Genomic DNA, 24,046 nt, shown 5'->3' with positions numbered 1-24,046 from the left:
CTCTTGGAGGACCGTGCAATTGAACTGTCCCGCCTTGTCCTCCCCCCAGAAAGAGACCCAAGGCATGATACCAGGAAATGCTGTGCACTTGTAGATTATGCTCACGTTAGGAACGGGGGCAAGGGGAGGTTTTGTTCTACGTCAGCAACCAGTACAAATGGGAAGTATTTCAGCTTCCCTTAGAGGATTTCCCAGGCTAAGCTCCAGGCTAGAAGTAAAACGGACAGTCTGTTCTTCCTCACCCCTCTGCCCTTGCTGGCACAAGGATCAGTCACAAAGTCTGTGAGTTATAGAGGAAAGCTGCTGCATAAACTCGTTGCATCGTTTCAAACCTGAACTCTTACAGCAACCTTCCCCACGTCACCCTCTCCACCCAGGGGGAAGCTACAACAGCAAAAAGCTCTGTGCAGTGCTGAAGGAGGTGACTGCCCTCTCCGCATTTCTGACCACATGTTTATATCCCACAGCATTCATTAGTATCATTGAATCATAGAATGGTTAGAGTTGGAAGAGACCTTCAAGATCATCTAGTTCCAACTCTCCTGCCATGGGCAGGGACACCTCCCACTGGACCAGGTTGCTCAAGCCCCATCCAGCCTGGTCTTGAACACCTCCAGGGATGGGGCATCCACAACTTCCCTGGGCAACCTGTTCCAGTGTCTCACCACTCTCACAGTAAAGAATTTCTTCCTAATATCTAATCTAAATCTCCCCTCTTTCAGTTTAAAACCATTACCCCTCAACCTGTCACTGCGCTCTCTGCTAAAGAGTCCCTCCCCGTCTCTGCTGTAGGCCCCCTTCAGGTACTGGAAGGCTGCTATAAGGTCTCCTCGTAGCCTTCTCTTCCCCAGGCTGAACAACTCCAACTCTCTCAGCCTGTCTTCACAGGAGAAGTGCTCCAGCCCTCTGATCATCTTCATGGCCCTCCTCTGGACTTGCCCCAACAGGTCCATGTCCTTCTTATGCTGAGGGCCCCAGAGCTGGACACAGTACTCCAGGTGGGGGTCTCACCAGAGCAGAGTAGAGGGGCAGAATCACCTCCTTTGACCTGCTGGCCACGCTTCTTTTGATGCAGCCCAGGATGCAATTGGCTTTCTGGGCTGTGAGCACACACTGGCGGCTCATGTTGAGCTTCTCATCAACCAACACCCCGAAGTCCTGCTCCTCAGGGCTGCTCTCAATCCATTCTCTGCCCAGCCTGTGTCTGTGCTTAGGATTGCCCTGACCCACGTGCAGGGCCTTGCATTTGGCCTTGTTGAATTTCAAGTAGAACAGAAGTGTGGTAAAGAGATTTTTAATAAAGTAAGCACTGTACTAGGCATTTCTTCCACGAACAATTCCTTGGCTTGACTGCACAGTAAAATGGAGTCCTTATCGCCCTGGATATTACAAGTGAGAACCAAGAGTTAGCTGCTGTTTTGAAGTATCTATAGTGTAAATGTCAAGGCACAACACTGGAAACAAAGTAATATAGTCCTCATTTTATAGGCAGGAAAGGGAGGGACAGAAAAATTAGATGCCAAGACTGCGTTAAAATAGAATCCACATCTCTAAACTCCATGGTTGGTACTTTACCCACAAGACAATCCTTCCTGTTGTGCGCCACTGCAGTGTTTGTTAACACCACCTGATCCACACAGGGTTATTTCACCTTCTGCTACAGATGCAAATCCTTTTTAAAAATGTGAGCTGATGGAGAATCACATTCTTCTTGTGCAACAAATAAAGTGTCACATTTTCCCTGTTTGTTTTCTTTTTTTTTAAAATCGTGGAATACTGTGCTTATCAGTTCCCCTTGTACGGCAGCCTTTCTGCACAGAGAAGAGTCATCAGGCGCTGTGATAAAGAACATCTCTAAGATATTTTTATCTGTGGACTGGGAAATATTAATCATTTTTCAACTGCTAGCTGTTTGTTCTTATTCATCCTTCTGAATATTCATCTCATGTTGAATGTTAATTTTGTCTGGTCTGTGAACTGATCCGTGGACAGTTGCCCAAATTCTGAAACATTTGAGGGCATGGCCAGACACAGGAGAGAAGAGGTAAGAAGCTGTAAGTCCTAGAGCACCTATTCAGTTCACAATCATCCAAATTGCCCTGCTGCATGTTATTGCCTCTTCAGACCTACTGCCCTGGCTGCCTGCATCATGATCCTTAGCCCAAACCTGTCATAATAATCTGGGTATGTTTAAGCACTGTAAATAATATGCCTGGCCTCGCCTGAATCACTTTGAGAGAACTGGGTTACAGTGGAAGCATGTTTTCAACATGCTTCCTGCAACATTGCCCCTCTCTCTGGTTCTCCATGTGATTATTGTAAAGGGTCTTGAGGTAAGGATAGGGAATGGCTTCGGAGAAGAGTGGGGCTTTTTTTCTGGGCTAGATCTACCCTAGAATTCACATTTATGTCATTTATCAGTGTTGACAAATTCCCTGACAAAGTCCCCCAGTCCCCAGCAGGTGCACAGAGACACATGCCACATGTACGTGGACATCACACACGCTCATTCCCCCTGACCCTCCCAGGGTGTCCACAGACCGGCTTGCTGTATCCTGCACTCACCATCGGCAACAGGGAGCTGCTCTGCTGATCTGTCATTCAAGCAGTACAGCAGATCACTGCTCTAAGAGAGGATCAGACTGCACTCATCTACCACCTGAATCAGTAGAGGTGGCTAGGCTGGGACTGGAGTTTCAAAGACAAAAACTGGGACAAGTAGAGGGGCTGTCATAGATAAAGGTTTCAATGGAGTGAGGGAATTAGGAAGATACAGAGTGAGGGAATTAGGAAGATCTAAAGGTAACCTCTTCCTTTTCCTGAGTCTTTTCTGCAGTGACACACTGCAACACTTTAATGTAAGGAGAAAGGGGCACATGCATAAAAGGAATATTTATCCTTCTGAGATCTCTTCTCTATGTGAATTCCCATCCAATCCTCGGTCTTAACCTACCATCTTCCTTATTCCAGGACTGGCAATCTTTCAACAAAGGAGGGGTAGGTTGTATTTTTCTTTCCCCAGTTAGCTATTAAGTGTGCCAATGGAAACTTGGCGGGAAGCTGATGATGCTGCTTCTGCCTGTGGCAGGACGTCTCAGTTCCCGCTGAATTTGGAGCTCCGGGGGGGCCAGGAGCAAATGCATCTCCCAGACGTCTCTTTGAAAGTGCCCAGGCCCACCCTGTTCTGTGTCTGTGTGATAAACCTGACCTAGCCCTACACCCTCTTGCTGTCATCTTCCTCTGCAGTTTGGCTGTAGTTGGAATAGTGGCCCTGGGAATTAAACTCCACAAAATACCAGCCCTGGTACCCTGGCATCCAACAGAAGGAGGCAGTCAGCTGGAATGGTGGGGCTGGGGTGTAGCCCCAGCTGTGCTTTGTGTGAGGGACCTTTCTTTTATTCTGTTTATCCAAATCTGATTGTTATAAAACAGAGAGACCACACAGGGAATATATATTCCCCAGAGAACAGCTAAATGTTGAGTAGGTGGCTGAGACAGCAAGCGTTGGGACTGACTTTCTCATAGAATCCTTGAATAACTAAACCTACAGGAACACTGACATTTTGGGGATAAGCCGGCCGCACCCTTCATAATTAGGACAAAAGCCCTCTGTGAGTTGACAACATCCCTATGTTGCCAACTACTCCTGTGTGTCAGGTACCAAATTACCCAAGGAGCCAGAGAAATGTTGATGTCACTGAAAATTACACAACATATACTTTGAAAACAGATTCTGAAATAGCCCCTTAACCACAGAGGAACTGGACCATTTAATATATACTTAAATGTCTTGCTAGAACAAACCTACACTGTATGTTTTTGAGTATGCTTTGAGCAACCTGGTCTAGTGGAAGGTGTCCCTGCCCATGGCAGGGGGGTTGGAACTAAGTAATCTTTAGGGTCCCTTCCAACTGAGACCATTCTATAATTCTATGATTCTGTGTATGGGGTCTTACTCTCATACGTGGATTTCTTCCTCTGTTTTCCCCAGGGAGCAGCTCTTTTGCGCAATTAAACAAGCTGGAAACAGTTGAAACTAAATCCCAGTATGTAACGTGAATCCTGCATTTAGTGGCTTTGACTTTCAAAAATGCAAATACACACAGGCCCTGATGACTTCAATAGCATTTATGGGTGCTCAGTGCTTGTATAAATGTCACACTATTTATAACATATTTCTACGTCCTTTTTTTATATTCTCTGTTGGCCTGTCTCTTTTCCACTGTGGTATCTTTGACTGACATAGTCACATCAGGATGTAGCATGTGTTTGAATAATTAAGAAAATACAAATAAAAGTTATCTTTATTCTAGTCCATATTTTTCCATTGCTCAACCACCAAAGATAACAGTACCATTTCACCACTGCTTTTTACATTCTGTGGAAGAAAAGTACTTTTAGTTTTGCAGTGGTTTATTAAACCTTCCAAGTCCAATTATTTGCCCCTAGAGTTTCCCCCCCTAAGCTTTAGAAAATTGTTTCAGCTATATCCAAACTCATGCCAACTTCCTGGCTTCTCGGCCGCAACCCATCAGCGAGCGCTCTGCTGAGAACCACTTTGAGGCTCTCTTTGAACCTCTTATTCTTGCTGCTTCCTACAAAGAAGTAAACAAGGGGGTTGATGCTACTGTTAACGGTGGAGAGAACAATGGTGACGTGGTTCTGCTGGCTGAGCAGAGACGACCAGTGGTGGTAATTCAGAAGATACAGCAGCCTCATAGGCATGGCAAAGATGAGGAAGACAATGACTGTGGCCACAATGATGATGTAGAGCTTTGACGAATGAGGTCTCAGGGAGTTACGATGAATCCTGATAACCAAGATCAGGCTGGACAGAATCATTAGAGGAATGAAGATCATGAAAGTCAGGATCCATGTGAAGATGAGCAGTGCTTGGCAATGGTTGCCGTCGTCGAATTGTTCCTTCGTTGCATCATCTTTGCATGCTAAGTATTCAGCTACTGTCATCAGAAAAGACAGAGTCCACAGAATTGCGCACACAATTGCCGATTGGTGCTGTGACCGGCGGCATCGGTACCAGATGGGGTAAACAATAGACAGACACCTCTCAATACTGATGGCTGTCAGGAGATAGAGACCAGTATTATATCCGAGAAGAAAAATAATGGACAGGGTGGTGGTTATATAATAGTAAAAACCATATGCGAATCCAAAACCAGCAATGTACTCAATTGACAGAATAAATGTACAAAGCAGTAAGGAGATGTCAGCAATGGACAGGTGTGTGATGTACGCAGTGAACGGATTTCTTTTGATCTGGAAGCAGAGGCACCAGAGGACAATTCCATTTTCACAAAAACCCAGGAAGGAGATGATCATAATTACCCAAAGTGGGGTCAATATCTCCCAGACCCTTTCCTGTGTAGAAATGTTTCTGTGCATTGAGATGTTCTCTGTGCCTTCGCTGGGATGAAACGTTATGTTTGACTCATCCATGGGGAAAGCTCAAGTTTGGATAGCACAGCTCTTCCTTCTGTAAATATGTATAAAAATATACTGTGAGCATTTTGTGCTCCTCCCCTCCCCCTTTTCTTTCTGTTTTGTGGACCCTCAATATCTGAAAGCTTTAGCAAAAGGAAAACCAGCGTTGATATACTGATGCTAGCTGAAGCCCAGCTGGAACTACTCTTGGCAATGTTAAAGATTGCTGAGTCCAGAAATTTCTAGAGCTGCCAGCAGAAATCCTGAGCTTTCATCTCTTTGGGGTTCAGCATATGAGTGCTAAACCACAGCTAAAGAGATACCCTCAAAGAGCTCTTGGATAAGCAATGTCTCCATCACATTGCAAAGTTTCATGATATAGTGGTCACAGATAGCATTTGTTGTTCTTTTTAGGGTCCTAGATTGTTCCTAGACAGGTCTATTTGGCTCCCATTGAAGCTAATGACATTAATTTTAAGTTAAACATATGTATTTCAGGTGAATTTGGCTCATAAGTTTTTGTTTTTAAAAAAAATGGTACCAGTGTCACTTTTCCAGGAAAGACTTTAATTAAGTGAATAAAAATAATATGCAGTCACTCAGCATCATATTACCTCCAAGTACAGAGATGGAGGGAAGGTGAAATGCCACTGTGTGAGACAGTCATTTTTTTTACCAGCTTTAGGTGTCATTTATCATAGCATAACATAATTTATCTGTGTTTACACACTTGGAACACTTAGCACAACTGCAAATATCCTGCAAACATTACAAATCCAACCCATCACAAGGAGAAGTAGTTGTTCAGGTTCCCTGCCATTGTTATAATGGTTTTAACTGTTGCTTTGCTGAGTTACAGAACAAGTTCTCTGTTTGTATGTCTCTCATAACAGAGAATTAGCAGCACTGGCTTCAGTGGATTTTCATAGGAATATTTCATGCCCCCTTCCCTGTAAGCTTCCTGGCTGCCCCTGTGATGATACAGTCACATTCAGGACCCCTGCTGATTTACTGATGTTAACAGGGACGAACAGCTGGCAATAAGCTTGCCCAGCTGGCTTGGTTCATCCATATAAGCAGCCTTGTTCTTTGACATACCATAGTGAGAATTTATCCATATCCTCAAGCAGTTAAGAACACCAAATCAAGATCAAGAAGTTCTACTGGGGCAACTTTTGCAATGACTGTTTAAACAGAGTCATTTGCCCCAGTTACAAATTTTCTCTCATGAGCCATGGGTTTCCTGGGTTCAAAACAGCTTCTTAAGATGGGATATCACAGTGTAAAAAAGAGCATTCAGTAAACAACCTGGGAAGCCTCAGGGCTTGCTGGCATTTAAACCTGCACAAAAACGTTAATGATGATCCCACCTGCACGTTGACCATGCCACCGTCTGAGACTCAGTCAGAGGGAGCAAACAACATAGCTGGAAATGTGGTAGAGAAGTGAGTGTGAATGCAACAAGTAAATGCAGTGACCAGAACAAGTGGCAAGCCTCCCAAAAGCAGTGTTCTGCAAAACTGCAGAGGGAAGGTGCTCAAACACTGTGCTGCTGGAAGTGTAGTAAAGCTTCACGGGAGAAAAGGAGAGGAGAAGATATCTATCTACTTCAAGGGCTAAAACAAATAGGAAAGGAAAAAAGAATGAAAAGACTCAAGTATGAAAGAAAGACTCAAAGTATGAAAGACTCCAAAAAGTTCTTGATTCGTATGTCTGTATAAATGGAGTATTTCTCTCTGGAGAGTAAAACAAAGAGGAAAAAGTTCTTGACTTACTAAGGTCATTCCCACGTGCGATCATTCAGAGATGAGAATGAAAAGAATCCTCTCCTTCCAGATACATCCATGGTCTGTTCAGATTTCCCTGAAGTTGCAGATGTTCCCTGAAGAAGCTGCAGGTTGCCTTCACCAACCATTTGCCTTTGGTAAGAGGGGGAGCAAATAGTGACTGTGAGCATGACTGCCTCAAAAAGAAGTGTGCAGTTCTCCCATTGCTCCAAATGTCTGAGGCATGCCAAGCAAAGGGCCCCAGGCTCATCGTCTGAGGCTGTGCTTCAAATGGCATCACTCAGTAACTGGCAAGTCATCTAGCTGAAAGCCTGGGAGTTAACTCTTGTGGGAACTGAATGGCAGCATATGGAAAGTTGTGCTGAGCTGCTACAATACCAAGAGACTTAGTTTAAACAAACAAATACAAAGTGAGTAGGCAATCTATTTGGGGATAAGACCTGAAGGAAAAATCTCGATTTAGAACTGTACCACCAAGTGCCATCTAAAATAATACAAGTTGATTCATAAATTTGTCTTATATTTTTTAATTTGAGAAAACAGGAAAGCAAGAAGGACAAAGAGGGAGAAAGAAAGAGAAGAAAGAAAGAGAAAGAAAGAGAAAAAAGAAGGTGAGAAAAAAGAAAGAGAAAGAAAAGGGGAAGGAAGAAAGGACAGAGGAAGGGAGGGAGAAAGGGAGGGAGAAAGGAAGGAGGGAAGGAAGGAAGGAAGGAGTGAAGGAAGGAAGGAAGGAAGGAAGGAAGGAAGGAAGGAAGGAAAACTAATTTACAGAATGAGGAAAACAGACAGAAAGAAACCACAGAGGAAAGGAAATAGCCACATCATTGTGTTAGTCTTGTACATCCATTCCTCTTGGTAAAAACTGTACCTTGAGATTATTCTACAAAAAAAAACCCCAGCCATGGGAAGTGAAAATCTGTTCTTGAGATTTAAACAGTCTCCCCTGAAAAGTTCAAACAGGCCCAGGAGCAGATAAACTCTTTGAAAAAGTCCCCTGAGGATGTCCCCTGCTTTTGCCCCAAGTATTAGGTTGTTTTTATATTCAGATATTAGCAGAACAAACATTCTTAGCCAAAAAAGGAGAGAGTTTGCTTGGTCTCCTTTAGATGTTTCACTAAAACTACTAAATCCCCAAATGGGAGAAACTACTAACTAATGTGAGAAATAAATGACCCCAAAAGGAGGGTCAGAATAAAGTTAGGAAAGAAATAGAGTAAAATAAAAACAACTTCTAATTGATTTTTGTTGGTTTAAGTTGTAATCCACTTTACGTTCAACAGCTGTGGGACCAAAAATTTCAAGCCACCTCTGAAAAAGAAAAAAACTGTTGCTTTCCCATAAAATGAGATATGCATATGAGTAATGAGAGCGGTCATTGTAGGAACACGTTAACATTTCAAGACTGACCAGGTACCTGGGTTCGTAGCCCACTCAGTCTGCTGTGCCAGTGCAATCCAGAATCAGGGATGCCCTGCCCTCCATGTCTCCAGGGGCGGGTGGTTTCTGGCACCTCTCACACATGCACAGCACCTCCTTCATCACTGGTCCCTGGGGCACCATCAGTCATCATCTACATGGCCAGGCCAGCAGAGTGAAACCTAGTCTTGAGGAATAGGTCAGGAACACAGCTTATCCTTGGTGACTTCAGGAGTAACAGAAAGGTTGAATAGCACAGGGGGACCCCGTGCCTGCTCACCACTGGGGCGTTTATATCAGAGGCTGCCAAGAGATGGAGTGGCTATTTCTGAATCAGTTTAACTATTCAGATATTGAACAAGGGGACTACAATAACAACACATGGAACCCCAACACATCTTGAGACTAGAAATCAGTATCAACAATAAAGACATGCTGGACAGTATAGATACTCTGTTGATTTCAATCTAAACTGAATATACAGCAAGATGTGACATGAATGGTAGTTTATCCTAAACTGCTACACTCCTACACTAACCTGGTGGGACAGAGCAGCTTTGCAGTGGATATTAATTGAACGTACGAACACTTTCAAATACCCTGTATGTACAAAGCTAGCAGTGTTACCTTTTTATCATTTTGCTTTGAGCCTTTGAATGATTTCAAGCAGAAGGCAACCTGAAAAGGATTCACAATTCATTCATTAAACAAAACTCAACAACCGAGGATTTATAAACCAAATTAGAGGGGTTTATGTGGTTGATGCAGGTGCCAGTATATAAAAGAGCCTCTGTGTACCTGGGAGTCAGATCTCCTAATTATATACTTACACGAGCCATGATAAAAACCCCTAAGGGATGAGTTTTGGCAGCACTTTCAGGCAGTGCAATTTTTCCTGATGGTCATTCAGTCATTACCACTTTCTGAAATTTATTCCATAATTATTCAGCTCAAACAAAGGTCAGGGGTTGGGCTTAGGTTTCAGAGAAGTGTGGACTGGGGAGCTGGGCTCAAACAACTAAGAGAGAGGCACACTGGAAAGCTGAGGGGTTGTAAGATGGCCAAAGCCCAAACAGCTCTGAGGTGCCATAGAGACCAAACAGACGACTCTGGGGCACAGTGGGGACAAATGCATGGGCCATAAGTGCCTTAGGATCCATTAAGGCTTACAGATACTAGAAGAGCCAGAATGACTTATGGCTACTCCTCAATAGGTGATATGAGAATATCATTAAAGTAGGAGTTAGCCATAGGGTAAACCTTAGGGTTAAGGTTACCCTAACCCAAAACCCATCACAGAACTTCCTAGACATCTTTTATCGTATTTGCATCAGCCATCATCCTAGTGTATGCCCACTTCCCTAAAGGGTGGTAATTGGTGGATTGTGTTATGTAGGCACCAGACATGAGAGCTGGATTTATTGCTGGCTTTTGCAAAGCAAGGTGAAAGTACATGTTACCAGCTAGTTCTGAGGCCAGCAGGGATCATCTGTTTGTAGTTAAAAGTAAGGTTATGGTATGAGTTAAGATTCCAGAAAACAAAAGATAAAAAATAGGAAGACTATGTCCAGAATCAGGGTTAGAATGAAGACTCCTTGGTGGCTGCTCAGTTGTTATAAGGCTAGTTATTAAATCCTGTTAATGGCAAACATAAGATTGTGGTTTTATGAGAACAGTATGGAATAGCAGGCTCCAAAAGCAAGGATTACCACTTAATCCTGAAATCCTACTAAGAGATTTTCACAACTGAAGTTGGTAGGGGTGAATTAGTCATACTTTTTTCTGGGTGGTTAAGACCTGTTGCATGTTGTTTATGAAAGTGGATTTAGGGCCGGTGGCAGAGGGCCTGAAAACTAGGTGTACTCTGAGAACCTGTGAAGAACCTTATCTGAGATTAGAATAAGGCGGCCAGTGAGAGACGGGCAGTTTATGGTTACTGTTGGGACTATACAGGCCCCTAAAACAGTTTGGTAAAGGTATTTTCAGATTACTTTTCCATTATTTGCCAGAGATGTTTTTGGATGGTTCATGCTTTTTAGGTGCTGCTATGAAAAGGCTGAGAGGAAAGGGTAGATAATAACAGGTAGAAAGCTAGGGGTAGGCGAGCCCAAAAACAGTGTGCAAGGCTTTGGAAATCTCTGGCAGCCAGGTGAGGTGTCTGGCCCATTACCGCGTTGCCCAGACTGGCAGCAGGTTAGAGGAACTGTTCACATGTAACTTCATGGAATGACTGTCACGTGAGCATGGGAGGATTTGGAGATGTTCCTGCTCCTGACTTGAGCCGCACCTTCTTTTTTCCCGCCTGGGCGGCTCCGGCGGCGCACCAGGGCTTGGCACTGATGGGTGATGCCATGCAGCAGGAGGAGCAGGAGAAGCAGAGCTCCAGCTCCGCAGCTCCGGGGTGAGGTGTGTGCTGCTTGGGCACGCTTCTGCTGGTGGCAGGGAGGACAACTCCAGGCTGGCTACACTTGTGCAACCCCACAACCGGTGAGGAAATCAGCCAGTTTGGGTATGGAAGCTGTACAGACGCATTCATACGACACCAGGCGGCCGCGTTTACCTGCCTGGGTGCAGCACGCGTGATGTTCTGGATCCAAGCTCATTCCTCTGTGTCCTGTCACTGTGCTGGGGAGGAAGCAGCCAGAGAGCAATTGCAGAGAGTTTCCCAAATCAGAGAGGGGTGGGGAACCGGAGGAGAGTACCAAGAAGCGAGGAGCTCTGAGTGATGCTGTGAGCTTGGGATAAACTAATATAAAAGAATAAGGTTTCCTATGGCCCGTCTTTCTGTGGTTTTTTTAAGGGAAAAGGAAAAAATACAAAATTTTAAAAGTTATTAAAAATGAATGGAAAAAGTACACTTGGGCAAGGAAAACAATAGGTATCTTTACTAAAACCTGCAAGTCTTCATCTCTCAAAGAATCTCCATAACATATTTCTGTATTTGTTGGTTTAGAAGTGTCTGTTGCAAGTGCAAAAGTGTTCCTGCCCTCTGCCTGCCTCCCACCAAGTCACGGAGAGGGGGAACCTGGGCCTTAATGAAGTACAGAGCAGCTGTATTCTTTCTTCACAAACCAGCCTCACTTATTTCCAAACTCTGATCCACTCTTGGTTACGCATCATCTATCCAAGTCTTTGGTCGTTAGCAGTCACCAATATTTTCTTCCCTACCTCCCTCTCCATGAGAAATCTCCATGAGTCCTTCTCAAAACCTTGCTTATTCAGACAGCTCCTATCTTCAGCCACGCTGAATGTGAAAAGGTCTTCTCTATCCTTGGGTTTCAGAGGCTCTTCAACTGTCTGTAGACCTGCCCTTTCGCCCTAACATGCATAGCAGGTGGCAGCTCTTACCTTGGGGACAGTAAAGTTTGTCCCCAGTGGAAATCTACCTTTGCTAAAATCATTCTGCATCTTATTTCCCTCTTGGGCCGGTCATTGATGGCACAAACACTAGCACCAAACCCAGCATTGTCACACCTCAGAAGAGAAAATACACTGCACCCGCCTGCCGGCAGCCCCAGCAGCTACCAGCATTAGGGCCACCACTGCTATGTAGAGCAAGACAATACAGGAAACAGTATTTTCATTCTACATTTTCATTTTATATGTGTAAGACAATACAGGAAACCATTGGGGAGAGAATAGGATAAGAATAGCAGCAATAACTCGGCATATATGATTAACTAGTACAGGCAGTTTAGACCATTTTAGCTTTAGTTGTGCAAAGCAGAAGTACAGGATTAGAAAATATGAGATGCATGACAGAGGTGAGTCAGAGCTTTCCATGATAAAAGGTTGGAGGAAAAAGTTTGAGTGCCAAGTAGCCAGTAAACTTAGCTTTTACTTTGTTTAAGTTGAGAGATAAGATGGTATAATTATCTCCAGTTACCTCTCATAGACTAAGACGTTTTGTATTACTGATAAAGATAATGAAAGAAGGGTCAGTACCATGGTGCTCTATCCTTCAACCTGTGTTGTTTCTGGAGGTTCCCATCAACAGATGTCCAAACCCTTCTTGAAACAGAGCTGCTGGTCAGACTGAGTTATGTGAATGCCTGCCCTAGTAAGAAAGACTGCCCTGAAATAATCCTTACTCCTGATTGCACTAATCTATCTTGCCTTCTTTCTTTTACTCATTTTTTTAATTTTTATTTTGTATCACATATCCATCATCTACACGCATTTCCAACCTATCACTGAAGTTAATCATTATTCTTTATTTGCTCTCTGCACTGAAGGAGTAGGTGGTTAAATAAAATACTTGATGCCTGTTACTGTGAATCTTTAGTCTCTTTGATTGGGTTCACTGAACACTCGTGATTTTTCAGCTGAAGCCTGGTGGTCCACCTGTCTCTCTGCACTCTGCCCCTATACACAAGACCAATAGCTACAGTGCTGAGGATCCCTTGTATAGGAAAATTATTTAAAAGGATGATAACTTCTGTATGGAGGCACCAGCACTTCAAAAATTCAAGGTAGATGACATAGGAATTGTTGACAGCCTTTTTTGAACTCTCTTTGGATGCAGGATAGGTCTGTGACTCCTTAGGGAAACACATTTACAAGTCATCTGATGGCATGCTTGCAAATGTAATAACTGTATATGGATGTCATTAGATAATGTGCAGTAAACAACAAGAACTTTGTAGTGACATGGATGAAAGAGCTGTGCATTGCTATATGATTCTGGGATTTAATAAAGGAATTTCCATCTGAACTGTGAAAGTGTCTAAAAGTCCATGGATTAATTCAGTATTTTAAAATCAAAATTTCATTATGGATATCACATTGTGGTTCTGCAGGGAAACTGTAGCCTAGTTTTCTCATGTCTCCTTTCTGTTTATTGGATTGAACCTCCCACAGTGCACCATGAAACAGGACTGTAATACAATCCTCTTTTCTCTTGCTGTCCAACTGGGAGCCTGACTGACAGACATGAACATCATCAAAGGGACCAGGGCATCAAAACATCCTTTCAGAAGGGAAATACTTCTTTATACTTTAGGATTTTTCCCATATGTTGAGTTTTTAAAATTAAGAATCTCAAGTAGCCAAACATTTTCCTTTGAGTAAAGGTTTTCTATTATTTTTAAACCGCTCCTAATACTAATCTCTTTTCAAAGACAAAATATAGACTCAGAGATAATTTGTATTTTTCAAGGTGATCCAGCTTGAACAAGTGCAAAACAAGCTCATGCAGTAGGGTTACTGCATAAAGCCAGAAGGTCACTGAATGAAAACACTGAACTGTCTGCCTCTTCTGTCAAGCACATATACCTGGAGTGGATCTAGAATCGTAAAATAGCAAAGCCATTATATTTGCTGCAAAAGGATATTTTTAAAGTGTAGCAGGAGTACAAAATAATGATTCTGAGGGCAGAAATCATGAGACCTGTGTTTACTCTGTCTCAGAGTTCCTCACCCTCATCAAAATTCCTCCTCTGCACAATGGGAGTAATGTGGGAGCACTGGGAGGATAACTTCAAATCTGAGAGATGCTTAGCTGGCATAGTAATAAAATATTAAAAATACAAGGAATTCACTTACTACTTCAATCTCACTAACACAATAAGAATGGAGTTTGATGCTATTACAGTAAAAACAAGCAGTCTTGGCTTTTCTTTTATTTTTCCACTTTTTCCAACTTACTCCTTTATACCTGTGACAGAAGTGGGACAGGATGCTCAGCTGTGGTAAGTCATCACAAGGACATGGAAATCAGTGTCAGTAAATCAGGTAACAATTCAGCCCCTGCACATGAACTAAGGCTGCTCCAGAGGACTCCAAGTTCAGGATTTCTAGCTCCCACAGTGATGTGGTGGTACCTCTTGCCAAAGCTTCGGCATGAATATCTATACGGGCTGCGTCATCAGTTTGCTTCCAGAAACAGTATTGACTTGCCCTCTTCTATTCATGGGCTGGTTTGGTAGCAGCATTTGCTCTGCAGGGTTGAGATAGCACAAAACGAGTTAGGCAGTGAATAACAACCAACTGAATTGCCAGTTGAATTGCAGCTGGAGATAAAGAAACTGAAGTTCTGCATTTTTTAGGAATCCCACTTCTTCCTGCATGAAAAGGTCAGGCTCCTTCTTCCTCTGAGGTGGAGAGGTTAAAGACACCACCGCATTCTCCCTCCCCTTAACAGGGACTTCCAGCAACTAAAATGTGTTCAGACTCACTTGAAGTCTTCTGTTAATAAAAAATATTTTCCACAGGATTTTGATGCTCCAGGGACTATTGCTGCCTCTGTTTCTTGCTGAACACATTTCCTAGGACTATGTTTTTGCTTCCTTGTCATGCTTTCCCTTTATCTTTTGATGTCAAGGACACACGATTTTTCTTGCCCTGTGAGGAACACACCAGCAGTTCTGTGTGGCTCTTGGCCACGCAATACGTGCTGCTGGCCACAGTGGAGCCAGCCGCAGGAAGGGCTTCAGGACGTGTCCCAGGTGGGCAGTTGTGTCAGGTTGTGCACCCACGGTGGGATGGAGTGGGGCTAAGCTGGCAGTGTGGAGGGGAGCCAGGGTAGCACGGAAACGTTCAGGCTACCACCAGTCCTCTAGCCAACACAGTCCCAGGAAAAACCATGGGACTTAGCCCTAGCAAGGAAGCACTTAACTGCGCTTTAACTGGTCAAGAGGCACTTAGGTTAAAAAGCTGTGGGTTAGGTTAGCTTAGGTTAAAAGGTTGGCAGCTGTGCTTCATCTGTCCTGTTTCTCTGCCTCACTGTCCTATTTTTTTTCCTCCCAGTTCCTGGCCTAAGCTTTTGATACTTTGTGGTTTACATGCACCCACATTCCCACTGGTAGGAATATACATTCTCATTTAGGAGCAGAGTTTACACGCATGACTCAAGGCACGCTTAATACCCATAACAGATTGAGTTTTCTCCACCTACGTTGCCATGAGGACTGTTCTGCTTTGGTACAAAGAAATCAGGCTCTGATCTGAGATACATTCTCAGCAAAGCTATTTGCTTAGCACTCCTCCAAATATGGAATGATGGAAGGAGATAAGGAGGTGTCAGTCACAGAGCTAGACAGTGCCTCCCCGTCAGGCTGAATGTACCAACACTCCAGATGACTGTATAGTATAAAATATGCATAATATTTATACACATACACATATCATGCCAAAATTAAACTTACTACTCTCCTGGGTGAAGAAAGGCTTGGTTTCTGGTGATATTTTGGGGGGGACAGGGATGGGGGAAGAAAGAATCAGTACGAGACTAGAATATAGTGTAGAAACCCTTTTAGTTGGAAGAAAAAAACAGGTAAAGGGATTAGTAACATAACTAGATGGACTGTTATCTCTTTCTTTCACTGTAAAGTTTTGGAGATGTTGTGATGCCTGAAGACCAAAACCAGAGATGTCTTTTGACACCGAATAGAGATCAAGTGCCATCCTTCAGAGCTGCCAGGTGACTCCAGGCACTGTGTCCTGAAACAAGCACAGTGGAGTGATCGGCTGCCCCCTCCTTTTCCAGTAGATGGTAGACTGGAATTAATACAGGAGTAGCAGAGCTGCAAAAGCACAGAGCAAGGAAATGGTCTGAAAGCAGTCAGAGGCTGGCAGGTTACCACCATTCTGGGCCAGCAGCGCCCCATTGGCCCTGCAGGCAAGGCACAGACATCCAGCACCGAGCCACTGTGGCATCCTTGGCATGTGCTGCCTGCCCTGCCTGCTACTGCCACAGCTTGCCTTGGTGCCAGGGACCATGCAGATGAATGAATTTCTAAAGCTGGTGCTAAAGGGTCTACCAGCCGTTGTACCCCTGCACAGTGATGATGAGAGAGGCCGTGGCACTCACCCTCTCCTGCCTCCATCGCTGGTGATGATCTGTGCATGATGGGGAGCTCCAGAAGAGCCGTGGAGACAGTGGCTGGTTAACCCAAGAGCCACATGCAGCACCATGTCAGGACGATGAGGCAGTGGGGTTCATCCCTCACGTGGTAGATGAGTCACTGGAGTTAGTGTCTCTGTGATCACAACTGTTGGTTTGATGACTGTGCTGTGACAGAGGAGGCAATATGGGAGGATGCTGGCCAGGAACTGTAAACATGGATTTTTTGTTCCTATCACCTGTGATAGTCTCCGTGGGCATCTACTAATCCTGTTGTGGCAGAGTTAAATTCTGTGTTACAGCACAGAATTTGTGAGCCCAACAACAGGGAATGAGCTCCAGGCTATAGGGTGCTTCCTGATCCCAGCTAACTAGTTTTACAGGGGTTTCTTCCATCTTCTCAGCTACTTAGTCAAGCTGGTATGTGTACCTGAGGATGGGATCGGGGTGGAGCCTCTGAATACAAAGGGTTTGTATGGGATACAAACCACTAACTCCTCTGAAAGGCAAGCTCAATTCAGCATGGCTTGAGCGCATGGCTTAAAACACACCACCTAAATTCAAGCCTGCGTTCAGGAACTTTATTCCATCAAGGCTTCAATGCGTCAGTCTTCACATTTTCATCAGCTGGGAAGACACAGCTGAGGGGGTGGCACTGTCTGTCCCATAATTGCAAATGCAAATCTTTCTTGTGATGATCATTAAGCTGTAGGTGAGGGTTTCCTGAAGGCATGTCATGCCAGGCAAAACAAGGCCAGGCTTTTCAAGCATTCATCCCCTTGTACCAGTGGTAAAACAGACTTCCCTGGTGGAAACGTGATTGAGTAAGCCTAATTATACCTTCTGGCTTCCAAGAACAGGCCTTTATGTTAATGCAACAGGAGATGATAGATTTTCTGCCCTAATTCACGGCCAAGAGCACTCCCTGACTGCAGTAACCGGCATGATCTTCCAGAGTGTCAATGCCCATAATTTAGCTTGTTCCTCACATATCTCAAATACAGCCCTGTATCACAGGCAGGTCAGCCCCTTGTATCACTCTCAGACATGGCTGTTGTAGCACCACGAGACGAATTACGTGTTTGTGCTTTGAAAAGCATTTCTTTCCGTACAACATCTTGCATAAGAGTCAAAATCCTTCTGGAATAGGCACAGGTGGCCCCTCCCTTCCAGGGTCATTCCTTTCTCATATGCCAAAGCCAAGCTGTTTCTGTCAGATGAGGATTTGGAAACACTTCTGGGGAAAGGAGGGGAAGCATTTCCTTTTTGGGCCTCTGCCCTGGTCCCTTCTGCTCTTGGATAACTGCACAATCTGATGGATGTCGAAGCCAGAGAAGCCCTCCTGGGGCTAGGCGAAGGCCTGGGCTGCCAAATTGTCGATTGACAGTTGATTTGAAAACAAACAAACCTTAAAATAGTATTTCTGCCATTACATTGGCTTCAAACCTTCAGGCCTGTGTTGAATTGGACCAAGAAAAAGGAGCAGAATAAGCAGCACTAAAATGTCTGCTGTGCCTCCTTTGTCCTCCATATTACTCCAATGTCCACAGAGATTTTTTTTTTCATTTCTTCTCTTCTTCCTTTATGCCTGTTTCTTGATTTTTTTTTTTTTTTTCTCTGCCCTTTCTCTCATCACCTACATGTTCTGCAGCTCTCCCTTGAGATGTTAACTTCCTTCTTGTGACCACTTGAAGTGCCAAAGCTTGAGAGATTGGGAAAATGAAAAGAGAAGAATGATGGAAAGGATAAAAAATCTAAGGAAAAAAGCCATGTGACTTTTTCCTTTACTTCAGTAAAGTGCAGACAGAGCCCTCAAAGCACTAGTAAAACCAGTGTGGAGAGTGTGCATCTTCAGTATCTCCCTGCAACATGCCATCATTGCATTTCTACCCAGCAGGTCTCCACACTCAGTCTAATCGTAACCTGCTTCGTGCCTTTCTCCTGTCATGCCACCAGCAATGAGAGATCCTCTCTCTCTACACGCTCATTCCAAAATCACCCACTGGCTCCAGGGGGGCTGCCCTCACCTCCTTTTACAGTGTGGTCCTTCTGTCTCAGGCAGAGGATTTATTTGTCTAAGATTGTTTACATGAAGTCTGTATTTGGTAGAGGTCTTCCAGGACACAGGCATACACACGGAACAGGGAATCTCAGAAGTTCCTTTGCTTTCATAATTTAGGCAGAAAAGAAAACATTCTCTTTCATCTTAACTCTTTAGATTCACTGAGCATTAAAGAGAAGTTATCTTTTTTGAGGCTTTGTACTGTCCACCCAGTTACGACGCCAACCCTGGAGCCCGTCCGAGCGCACAGGGTGACCTGCCTCAACTTTGCCTCTCGCTCTTCCTCCCACACGGTTCACCTACACACCGTGGGACATCACTCATCTGTTTGGTGAAGAAGTCACGAGCTGTAATAGCTGGGTGTCGCGGTTTGCGCTGGTTCATTCACCGAATGAATGACAGATGCTCTCTTTAACTGATCTCCCTTGGAAGAAAATAGGTTCTGTTTTACCTCAAACCAGGATGTCAGGGTTCCCCTCACCACAAACATGGTGGTTGCCACCGAATGTGTGCGATTCTTCACATGCACAACTACTCATTTTCCTCAAAAATTAGCATACTGGCATTATTCATCAAGATAGATAAAAGTAATTCTCTTAAGCATGTAACTTAAACATTTTAATTGCTGCAGCAGCTCCCATTGAAACCTCCAGCAAAGCTCACCCCTTGGCTTGACTGGGAACAGATTGCTTGAATTTTATGGTTTTGCTCTGAAAAACTGAGGAAAACTGCCTGTGAAGCACATGGTTTTTTCTCTGGTTAGGAAATGACATGGTTACTGGATTTTTTTTCCCTCCAGTTAGGAAATTACATGGTTAATGTCAGACATTACCCAAAAGTGTCAGAGTGCTTTGGCCAAGCTGACAAGATTGTCTCACCTCCAGCATGATTATGCATCCAGGCTGGAAACTAATCTGGCCATCAGAGGACTGCAGTTTCTGGAGAAGCTGGGAGAAGAATGGGCAGAAAATCCTGAATACTTTTAGGAAGGAGTCTGATAAGCTTAAATATAGCATTTATATATATATATATAAAATAACAAGAAATTGGCCTTTGGATAGTAAGAGCTTGCTTCTAGTTCTGCGTTCACTTATTTCAGCAAATTAATGATCTCACTTCAGTTTAGTGAAAAAAAAAATAAATCAGCATATTGTCCTTTGCATCAGTTCTGCTCTTGGGAATTCAGGATTCGAGTGCTGTGTCTGCAGCAGTGGTACTAATAAAGTCTGCTTATATAGCTTTGATCTAGTTCATGGGTATATCTGGGACTTTCCATTCCTGTACGACGAGTGGAACCTTCAGCATCCCATTTGTTTCATTTTTCAAGTCTTGCAAGTGAGAGAGTTGTTGGAGGGAGAAGAGGGCCATCTCCTGCAATTCCCTGGAGACCAGAGCAGCCTTAAACAGCTGCAAAAGCAAGTGTACGCCCTTGTGCCCGTGGTGCCTTCTTCAAGGGAGCTGAAAAGGCGTGAGGGGCTGCCACGAGGCTCATGTTCTGCCCCAGCAAGGATGATACGGGGATGGTAGGTGTGGGCAGTGTAAGCATAAAACAAAAGTCTTAGCAAACGCCTCCTGGCCTGCTTTGCTTACAAAAGAAAAAGAAAAAAAAACTAATTTGAATTGTAATACTGGTTGGTGTATTGTTTTAAATCAACGCCATCTAGTACTCAAATTTTTCTGAGTCTTTTTAATTAATGCAGTATACAAAGAAGTATTTAATCAGCTTAAGGAGGTTTTGCCATTTCATTCAAAACTCAGAGATCAAAGGCAGCAGAATAAAGATTACATCCCAAACTTCAAACTTAAAATATTTTCCTTTTTTTTCTTTTTTTTCAGTTTTCACAGTCTCATTTTTAAAGAGTGATGGTAGGATTTTATTCTTATTTATATACTTTTAAAATGCCCCTGGGCATTCCTTGTTAGGTCTCTAAAAGCAGACTGATAAGGCCGTGCTTCGCCTTTGTTGACAGGAGATAACCCAGGACACACTGGGGAAGGTCACTGTGAGAGAGCTGAGTACCCAGCCTTTCCTCACAACAGAAGTATTGAGGCTGTGTTTCAAGGCAAGGAGACACAGCCCCAGAGAGCACAAGCCTATGACACAAACAACCTCTCCCCCTTTCTGTTGGATATAGAGAACGATTGAAATCAGCACAGCAGAGCTGGAGGCCTCAGTGTTGCCCTTGCATGTTGGTTAGATCTTCGGAGACAAATTACAACAAAGTTCATGACTCGTGGAAAATGTAGGCCCTAGTCCCACAAAGCATTGAACATCATCAGCTGTTATTACCATAAATGGGGTAACAGATGCTTGGTTCTTTGTACTTGGTACTTTTTTTCTAAATATAAATATGAGCAGGCTACACTAGATAGCAAAACGTGCAAGATCAAATGATACCATGAGTTATGTATATCATAGAATCCTGGAATCCTAGAATGGTTTGCGTAGGAAGAGACCTTAAAGATCATCTTGTTCCAACCCCCCTGCCACAGGCAGGGATGCTTTCCACTAGACCAGGTTGCTCAAAGTCCCATCCAGCCTGGCCTTAAACACTTCCAGGGATGGGGCAGCCACAATTTCCCTGGGCAACCTGTTCCAGTGTCTCACCACTCTCACAGTAAAGAATTTCTTCCTAATATCTAATCTAAATCTCCCCTCCTTCAGTTTAAAACCATTACCCTTCATCCTATCACTCCACTCCCTGATAAAGGGTCCCTCCCCATCTCTCCTGTAGGCCCCCTTCAGGTTCTGGAAGGCTGCTATAAGGTCTCCCCAGAGCCTTCTCCAGGCTGAACAACCCCAACTCTCTCAGCCTGTCTTCACAGCAGAAGTGCTCCAGCCCTCTGTGATAGTGTATGCAGCACAAAATGCGTATTGGCTTTAACTCTGAGGTGTTTGATAACCCCATCTGTCCTTTGGTGAAGTAATTTTTTCGATTAAAGTAACATTCAGAGACTATTCTTTTCCTAATATGTTGGACTCATGAGGAATTAAGTTGTTTGCAATCTCTCTGAATTATAATACCTATGAACTTTTCAACTATTTGATAATAGTAAAATGATATTTTCCATCAGCTTTAGTAATGCAAACTGATGGCAGAGCATCGCCCGTTTGCTGACAGAGAAAACAGATCTCGGTTCAAGTAACACCAGGACAGAGTCAAACACCGTGTTGTCCCTCATTACAGACCCAGAAAAGCCTAACGAGACCAAATCCAAGGACTGAGAATCATAGAATCATAGAATCTTAGAATCATAGAATCATTGAATTGTCTAGGTTGGAAGGGACCTTTAAGATCATCTAGTCCAACCATCAACCTAACTCTGATAAAAAACCATCACTAAACCATGTCACTAAGCTCTATGTCAACCCATCTTCTAAATACCTCCAGGGATGTTGCCTCAACCACTTCCCTGGGCAGCCTAATGTTCCAACCCCCCTGCCACAGGCAGGGACACTTTCCACTAGACCAGGTTGCTCAAAGCCCCATCCAGCCTGGTCTTGAACACTTCCAGGGAGGACAGCATGTTGTTTCTGAAGGCAGTCTTTGTCAGGTGAGTGCTTCCCACTGCCACTTCAGGGTTCAGTGGGAATGGTATGGTGTATCTCCTAAATCCGGCCATCGCCAACGTGACCTCCATGCCAGCACTAATGGACCTGCAGTCACCTGTTTCAGGGGAACTTCTCATCTCTCTCAACTTGGTGCTGGGCATCATTTTCTCCACTGGGTGAAATGCTGGTCCTTTCCCTTTGACAGCTGCCAGTGCAGTGCGGTGCCTGATGGTCCTGTCCCCCCACAGCACCTGGGCCCCTCTCCTTCAGCCTGAGCACCTCTTGTTCCTCACACACGCTCTTTAGATTAGATATTAGGAGGAAATTCTTTACAGTGAGGGTGGTGAGACACTGGAACAGGTTGCCCAGGGAAGTTGTGGATGCCCCATCCCTGGAGGTGTTTAAGGCCAGGCTGGATGGGGCTTTGAGCAACCTGCTCTAGTGGAGGTGTCCCTGCCCATGGCAGGGGGGTTGGAGCTCGATGATCTTTAAGGTCCCTTCCAACTCTAACCATTCTATGATTCTAGGATTCTTCAGAGCCCGTCCTGCCTGCTCAGTGGGTCTGGGGGTTACCAAATGAAAGACTTGCAAGCTCCACTCGCTGAGGGCTCTGGGAGCAGCAATGCAATAATCATCTTCACTTCTGTCATTAATTACCTCCTTTTTACCTGTCTCGTGGTTCTCTCCGGTTTGATCTTGTTCATCACTGTCCAAAAGAGGCCTCCACAGCAGGGCCCCGGATGAGGCTTGACCTCACCATGGTTGTCACCGTCATGGCATTCCTCACCTCTGCCGTGCCTGTCAGACTCACAGGCGCTGTGAAACGCAGGCTGCCTACATCACTGCTCTTCAGGCTCGTTTACCTTTCTGCTTCATTCCACACCACCAACAGCAAGCAGAGCAAACCCCCCGGTCTCCCTCTGTCGGGGCACGGAGGAAGGTGAGACTCGGAGAAGCGATTCAGGGAGCACTTCAGAGAGCCTTAAAGGATGGGACAGGGAGGACCAGGTGAGAGCAGAAACAGAGCCGGGACGGATCAGGAACCCTGGAGTTTAGCTACAAGACCCTCCCGAGGGGATGCGCTCTGCGGGTGGGTAAGTTTTTCAGACTTACCAAGACTAAAGAGACAGCGAGTCACTACTACGTGAGATGACAGAGACTTTGCAGTCTTCGGCACAAGCAGATTTGAAGAGAAGGTGAAAACAAGCAGTGGGGGATGTTGTCAGACCTGTGGTGTGACAAAAATAAAAGACTTTCCCATTGGCTAAGAAAATCAGTTTTTGAAAAGGTAAAGACAACTCTCCATTTTGGGGTTTTTTTTGTTTGTTTGTTTTTGTTTTTCAAAAAGTGCCCCATTTTTGTGGTGAAAACTCTGTAGGTGAATTTGGGATTTCTTGAAAAAAAACCAACCACTAAATCCTCAGAACTTCAATGAGACGGAACATTTCATATCTCAAAAAAATGGAATGCAGCTACAGCATGGGAAGCTGTCGCTCGAGTGGCTCGAGTATTGCGGGAGTCAGGAGCAAAGGAAGCAAAAACTGTTCACACCACCCTGCTGGGTAGGCATCCTTCCCTGACTCCAAGAGAAAATTCAGATCATGTCAAGATCCCTGCCGGAGTGATTCGGGAGAAATTTCCTCCCAGCCCTCTGACAGAACGAGGGGCTGAGCAGACTAAAGGGGACAGGGAGACCAGCCCCAGCACAGAGGACCGAAGACGGGCTGGCTGCCCAGCACCGGGGCACCGGCAGGGTATCCTGCTTTGACCAACACAGGACTAATTTCTCTTTCAGTAATTTTACTTTTCAATAATAAGTATTTTTCTTTAATGCTTGGGAAAAGTGCACTTTTAGAAGACTCCAGTGTCTGAATTTGTGAAAATATTTACTTTATAGCCAGCTATGCTATGTGGGATTCAAGGTCTCGGTGTTTTCAAGCCTT

At 44.4% G+C, this 24,046-nt stretch overlaps 1 protein-coding gene across 1 annotated transcript; it reads right to left on the bottom strand.

Annotated features, from left to right (window-relative positions):
* Positions 1–4,467: 4,467 nt before the first annotated feature.
* On the bottom strand, positions 4,468–5,457 carry MAS1 (MAS1 proto-oncogene, G protein-coupled receptor). The gene has a single exon (XM_074144242.1). The coding sequence runs from the start codon at positions 5,455–5,457 to the stop codon at positions 4,468–4,470; it is 990 nt and encodes a 329-aa protein (XP_074000343.1).
* Between the last annotated feature and the right edge of the window lie 18,589 nt (positions 5,458–24,046).

This window comes from Numenius arquata, chromosome 2 (assembly GCF_964106895.1).
Source record: "Numenius arquata chromosome 2, bNumArq3.hap1.1, whole genome shotgun sequence".
Lineage (NCBI taxonomy): Eukaryota > Metazoa > Chordata > Aves > Charadriiformes > Scolopacidae > Numenius > Numenius arquata.
The sequence above is the reverse complement of the archived record's forward strand: the minus strand, read 5'-3'. Positions and strand labels throughout refer to the sequence as shown.